This window comes from Protomyctophum bolini, assembly GCF_963924005.1.
Source record: "Protomyctophum bolini genome assembly, chromosome: 16".
In the NCBI taxonomy this organism is placed as follows: domain Eukaryota; kingdom Metazoa; phylum Chordata; class Actinopteri; order Myctophiformes; family Myctophidae; genus Protomyctophum; species Protomyctophum bolini.
Genome location: NC_137877.1, coordinates 33122903 through 33129770, shown reverse-complemented (window position 1 = coordinate 33129770; position 6868 = coordinate 33122903). Strand labels below are relative to the sequence as shown.

General features: G+C 40.8%; 1 protein-coding gene across 1 annotated transcript; it reads left to right on the top strand.

The window, feature by feature from the left end:
- Nucleotides 1-310: 310 nt before the first annotated feature.
- LOC308330918 (ankyrin repeat and SOCS box protein 9-like) lies at nucleotides 311-6164 on the top strand (the record flags this gene model as incomplete). The annotated part of the gene is made up of 7 exons (XM_080785988.1): nucleotides 311-392; nucleotides 586-665; nucleotides 756-863; nucleotides 1280-1430; nucleotides 1903-2037; nucleotides 4816-5007; nucleotides 6157-6164. 7 exons carry the CDS (start codon nucleotides 311-313, stop codon nucleotides 6162-6164), a joined length of 756 nt encoding a protein of 251 aa, XP_080642114.1.
- Nucleotides 6165-6868: the final 704 nt, after the last annotated feature.

The window sequence follows — 6868 nt, the reverse complement described above, 5'->3', positions numbered from 1 at the left end:
TTTGAGGCAAATTTGTTGGTATTCCGCAGCGCATACCTGCCTATTTCTCTGTACCTGGAGGGGATGGGTGTGAATGGTATCTGTAACCACAGAGTCAAATTACAGACCTGCACAACAGGCCTCCCCATTCACTGAACTTGTGCTGGCTGAGAACCAACCAGTGGGCTATCTTGCCTCATGTTCATCAAGGTGCATTTCAGATGAGTTTGACACTAGTCTAGTGACTAGTGGTCACAGTCCAGTTGATAGATAACCTATGCAGCCAGACACCCACACCACAGAACATGTAATTTTGACTCTATTGTAAACTATGTCTGCAGGGAACGAAGATAATCAACGAGGCAATGGACACCAAACTGGACCTGTATTTTTCTCGAACTCTTTGATGAGTGGTAAGTATGTTATATATATGTATGTTATACAGCTGTTATGGTGTCGTTTAGGCTATGGATGTAATATAAATGACTATACTGTACACTGACATTTCAGCGTGCTATTGTAAATTACTATTGTCTAAAGCTTCTGTGGTAGGCCTAGTTTCTATTTATTTGTCCACTGTATTGTATTTTGTATGTCCATACCAAGATTCTGAATCCGACTGGTCTCCAATCCACAATGCTGCCTTTAATGGACATGTCATCGCTTTACAGAATCTCATTGCTCAGGTAAAAAAAGATATATATTTGGATTATGGAAGAGGGAAAAAAATATGAATTCATTTAAATGATTCTAGGTGTGCTGTGGAATCTTCACAGGGATCTTGTGTGAATCTGGTTACTCTGGACCGGGTCACTCCACTCCATGGAGCATGCATACGAGGCAATGCAGTGTGCACTAAACTTCTGCTGGAAAATGGGGCCAATGTCAGTAAGCCTTTATAGTGTACTGTGTGGTTCGACACCAGATCTTAAATAAACAATGCTTTAGTTTTAAGACAGACATGATTTATTGTTTGATGTATTGGTGCATATTAGTTGGCGAATAACTGCACATACTGTACAGCACAGACAAGTCAACTGACATGCACAAGCACTCAGTAACACATTAACAAATCTGCCAACACCAATACTCCTTTTGTTAAACCAACCACGACTGTAGCAATTTGCTGAAGAGTGCGCGTGTCAGGGCAAAGCATTAATATTTCTCTGCAGTAATTATTTTCTCTGACTATTACATTAGAACTGGGTTACTAAATTGCTTTGAATTTGAATTGTATAACTGTATGGAGAATATCTTGGAAGTGTCAACAGAACGCCGACCAATCCATTCCACACACCAGGTGAACTCTCCAACCGTGGACGGAACAACCCCTCTGTCAGAGGCTTGCACTCACGGCCATGTGACCAGTGTATCTCTGCTCCTGCAGCACGGAGCGGTCCCCCTGGGGACCAGTCAGTCTGAGTCCCCCATCCACAGAGCTGCAGCTAAAGGTGACAGGTCACATTCTTCAGCCTACACCCTATAATCAACGCTGAACGAGTCTAGTCTTGTTGTAAGGAACTGTTCAGAAGGGAAAAAAAGATCACACTCGTGTGCCCACTGTGGCTGCCACATGACGTCATGGGGTGCATTCATTCATTCATTGCAGATTCACTGCCACTATTCATTACGTGACATGAATGCAGTGTGTTATTGTATAAAACGATAATTTAGTGCCAAACATTAAAAGGCTATAGACTTGGCTGCCATTTGATTCTTGTTCAAATTGCTCTAAAATGAATAAACATTAAAAGTCCATAGACTTGGCTGCCATATGACGTCATTTCAAAAGCCAGGCATTGGAGTGGCTAGCACCGCCCCAAAAACACACATTAATGTTATAGATTAATATGTGTTTCTGTGGATTTTACAATTAAAGGAAAGCATGTTCTTCCCTTCTGTTTTTTCTGGTTCTCTCTATAGGTCACCCAGAGTGCATTGAGGCGCTTGTTCAGCATGGTGCAGATGTGGATCAGCATTTCGACCCATCAGGCTCCCCTCTCCATATTGCGTGCTCCAATCAGCATCTGCACACTGCAAAGACACTACTTCAACTAGGTATAATATCCTTCACTCACACACACACACACGCACATTCTCTCTCTCTTTCGGACTTCGGAGTCTTGTTTTGAATTCATCTGACTAGACCTAGCTAGCATCTATACGAATTATGAACACAATTGCCCTGTGTTCAGGAGAGGGAAGCCAGGTGGAGAAGGTGCATTTGTTACTGAATGTACTCCTACTCTCCTAGGAGCTGGGGCGTCACCTGACAGTGGGGAGTTTGTCACTGGCAGGTGAGCAGAAAGGCACAACCAGCAGTGCAGTGGGAAAATTACTTAAGACAACTAGTCAACAATATTTACTCACAATTAACTTAAATAACAAAAGCAAATGTAAAACATAATGTGCACTCAATGAGTCACTTCTGCCTCCGTAAGTGCCATTTCTATTGGATCAATTGTTTTCCCCTTTTCTAGGCAAAAGTCTAATTCCATCCATGTGTGTATTGACAGTAGGCTAATTGGTGACAATTCTCCCAGTAATGTTAATTAGTCTTTCTGAGAGAACAGCTGACAGAAAAAGCTGCACATTGGTCTTCTCTGAATACATTTAAGCCAGCTTCTCAATTCACCCCATTTATTAGTTTCCTATTAAAGTTATGGTTCCAACTTCTCCCATCCTCTCGTTTTGGAAAATGAATATTCAGATTCTATCTGTCATGCACTCTAGGGCAATACATGACAAAAAGGGAGTCCACACACAAGACACAGCTAGGTGTGCTTTGTGAGTGTGCAACTGCTTGGAAAGAGAGCTGGCTCGTGAGCATAGAAGGAGAGGCCCTTATATACTCTCCCAAACCACACCCCACTCAGGTGTACACAGTTGGCCTGGCCTGCTCCACTCTGCCCTAATCACCCAGGCTGCCAGATAGCCTACTGAAAAAATTATGAAAGCAGCGTGCAATTTACGTGAAATCTTTCACAGACTTTCCTACTAGGCTAAGGAATATATCCCACCCTTTTTACATTGGCCTGTTATAGCGCTACCAACAGGTGGATTTTTACAAAACACATTTTTGGCACAAAATGCCTCAAATCATCCAATTGCAATCCAAAAGAAGATATGGCATCCTTTTCACATTGGCCTATTATAGCGCCACCAGGGGGCCACAACCTGACCTGCCCGAGGGGCACTTTTTAGACATACAATACAACTTTTTGGTAATGAAAGTGCTACTGCATTGTATAAATGGCTGGACTCACTTCCCGCAGATGTACTTGAGAAGGTAGATGAGAATCTAATAATGTAGGTACACTTGGGGAAAGTTTTACAGGTGCTGTTGCTGTGTTGTATGGCTAAACAAGCCAAAATGAACAATGCACTTTCTCACGGTATTATTACGGCCTTGTGTACTGTCTGTGTTCCTTTAAAAACCTTTTACATGTCTGAGTTCTTTTAAAACCTTTTACATGGGGTTTGTATTTTTATTTATTACTGTATCTTCTTATTTGATTGTGTAAACCTATTGTGGAGCACCCCCAACTAAAACATTTCCACAATGCATGTACTTGTACATCTGTGTGACAATAAACATCTTGAATCTTGAATTCAATTAGAAATCACAATATACAGTATGTATGAATATATGTGAATGTGTATGAATGGAACCTTCCTTTCCCCATCATCTCCCCATGCTGTTGCTGCACAACATAATCTGTATTTAATCAAGCATGCCCGGTTAAATTAGGGTAAGATCAAATAAAAAGTGCATATAACAAACTTAAAGGCAATAGCACACGAACAAATAAACGTATTATGTACATTACCAGTTGAGACTTACAAGTCAGGTGGAACCAAATAAATAACTGGTTGGTTGGTTGGTTGGTTGGTTGGTTGGTTGGTTGGTTTATGACCAGATAGCTAAACTGTAGATAAAGAGTTAACCATCCGCTGAGCTTTGGTTGAGCTGCATACCGAACAAAAAGATCCCAGGCTTGGATGTGCTACCCAAAGAGTTCTACTGCACATTTTGGGAAGAGACAAAAGTGACCCTTCTTGACTATACAATTACAGTCTGTAAGGCTGCAGGCCCTGATGACAGCAGGCTGTCCTCAGAGCATGCACGGACGGACCAGCTGGCAGTCCAAGGCAACAACAGTAGACCTGTTGCCCAATGCCCTCACTTCAATCCGACCATGTGCTAACTGCCTGGCTATGTGCACACAGCTCCAAAGTCATCATCAAGGATGCTGACAACACAGCCTCTACAAGGATGAGGATTATTATTGTAGAACACTCAGTGGTGTCATGAGAACAACGTTGATGTCAATGTCGATCAAGAAGACCAAACAGGTGATTGTCAAGTGTCAACTATAAGGAGCAGAGAATGCAGCAGGGGGGGGGGGGGGGGGGTGTCAGCAACCTTTTTGACATGAGTGAAGTGCCATATCAACATTAAGCTTCACACATCAAAATAAAATATTTCCAGACTCAGAGCAATAACCCATCTCCCCTGTAGAATTGTGTGCAGGATACAATTTGCATACAGATTTGAGTGGACTTAATTTAATTGACTACATTTTAAAAGAAAAATCCTCTCTCACAGTGTGCCAGAGATCACCCTCCCCTGTGCCAATGTTGGCACCCGTGCCAAAGGTTGCCTACCCCAATAGAGCCTTCCCCCATTTGGCTAAAGCTGACACTCAATACGTAGAACGTATTGCCACCAGCCAACCTGTATAGTGCGGCAAATGAAACACATAGACATACCCTTTACAGATAGGTATGATCTTGGTATTAACCTGATTTTTGTGCTGATCTGTTTTTCCACAGGTGCCAGTGTGAATAACAATGAGGCCGGCGACTCCCCTCTGCACATTGCAGCCCGTCTGTCAAACCATGAGATGGTGTCCCTCCTGTTGGAACACGGGGCAGATCATTTCCTCAGGAACTCAAGACACCAACGGCCTGTGGATCTTGCCCCTCCCAACAGCCTGGCAGAGAGGCTGCTGCAGCACACAGGAGGTATTCCTTCTAAAACAACAGACTCCAGATGTTCCAACTCCATTTAAATTAGGCTGGAGTAAATAGACTCTTTTCACGGTAGACATTTTGACAGGTCGACGCAGCTGACGGTAACGGTGGATGTTTCATCTAGGCGTTACTGTACTGTCAGCATGGACAGATCCTGTGCAGTTAACACAATTAATGCTTTTTTTTGTTTACCTGTCACAATAGCTACTGTGAAAAAAGCACATTATTTAATCAGGAAAATATGCCTTTGACATGATGCTTATTTCTTTTGCTGACTGATCAGGAGTGTCCCGTCTTGTGCAATTGTGCCGGCTCTACATCAGACAAAATGTAGGCAAACAAAGACTTGGTGGTATTCATGGCCTTGACATACCCATAGAGCTGAAACAATATCTTCTCTACCAGATTCAGGAGGTGAATTGATCCATTGAACTTTCTCAGGTGCTTTTACATTATAAAGCAAAGCTGTAAGACTTTTCATTCAAAGTATTTTCGATTATTTCAACTCTAGGTCAATAGGGGGCATACTTGCATCATCTTGGTGGGAGAGGAATTCATCATGCATTGTTGATGGTGATACTGAATACATTTGTAATTTCTGGTACACATCTGGAGAAAAAAAACACATTGATATGGATCTAAAGAGTACTACTGAGTAACTATTTCATAAATTCAAAATCAGTTTGGTCTGTGGCAAACCCTAGCCTATACTATATACAGTAAATCAGTAAGATATCTTATTTAAAAATTTATCAAATTAATGTGAAATAGATTGGAATATTTACAGCATATTCCAACAATATTTAATCTATCTGTCAAATAATCTTGCTTAGTTTGTTGTGTTTTTGGTAACCCTTGGTATGCACCCCATGTCTATAATGTGTAATAAACATACTTATTATGATCCACTATTATCTGCTTGTAACACTGTATAATTATAAACACTCAAACATGTACAGTACTCATAATGAAATACTTACACATAATTGCTGGTTACTGTTGGACCTTTTGGTAAAACTTTCTGTTGTAATGCATTGTAATCACTGTTACCTTACCTTATCTTAACACTTGTTACTGTTATTAGTATTACTGTTAAGTACTAAACTTAACCTTTGCTCTTTTTTTCTTTCTTTTTTTCAGAACAGTGAGATATACAAGCTTAAAACAGTCAGGAATCAGGATACCCATATTAAATGATCCTCCTCAGCATAACACACCATGCAAGCTGGAAATGTTGTTAAAGTAAAATACTTTGACCATTCAATTTAAAATGACCCCCAGCCCCCTCCCCGTAATATTGCTTTATAAGGTTTCTTATGTGTTATGATCATCATGCCTGTTAAGGTTGTTCCAGGTTAGATTCCAGGCCAGGACAGCAATGGGTGTCCCTGAGGGACACACAGGACTCTTTCTTAACCCCTAATTGCTCCCCGAGGCACTGCCCCCGTAGCGCCCACTGCTTCTGGTTCTTAGGATGGGTTTAATGCTCATTTCACTGGTATGCAAATATACAGCGACAAATGCCACAAAGGAGTGTGGACATTCTGGACAATATTATTAGTATTTATGAGTGCTTATAACTATAATTATATATACAGATTATAATTAATTATAAATATATGTGTAGTTATATGTTATAGACAAGGACTTTTTACTGTAATGCCCTTTGGAAACATTTAACATGTTTTAGGTTTTTTTTTTATCCACAGCATTGCAAGGATGAGTATGCAGTAAACATTGTACATTTATGAAAAGGTTTCAAAGGTGACTGAAATGTACAGATAGTTAGCCAATATAATAAAGCATAAAATATATGTACACACAGTACATACCAGATCAACGATTACTTATA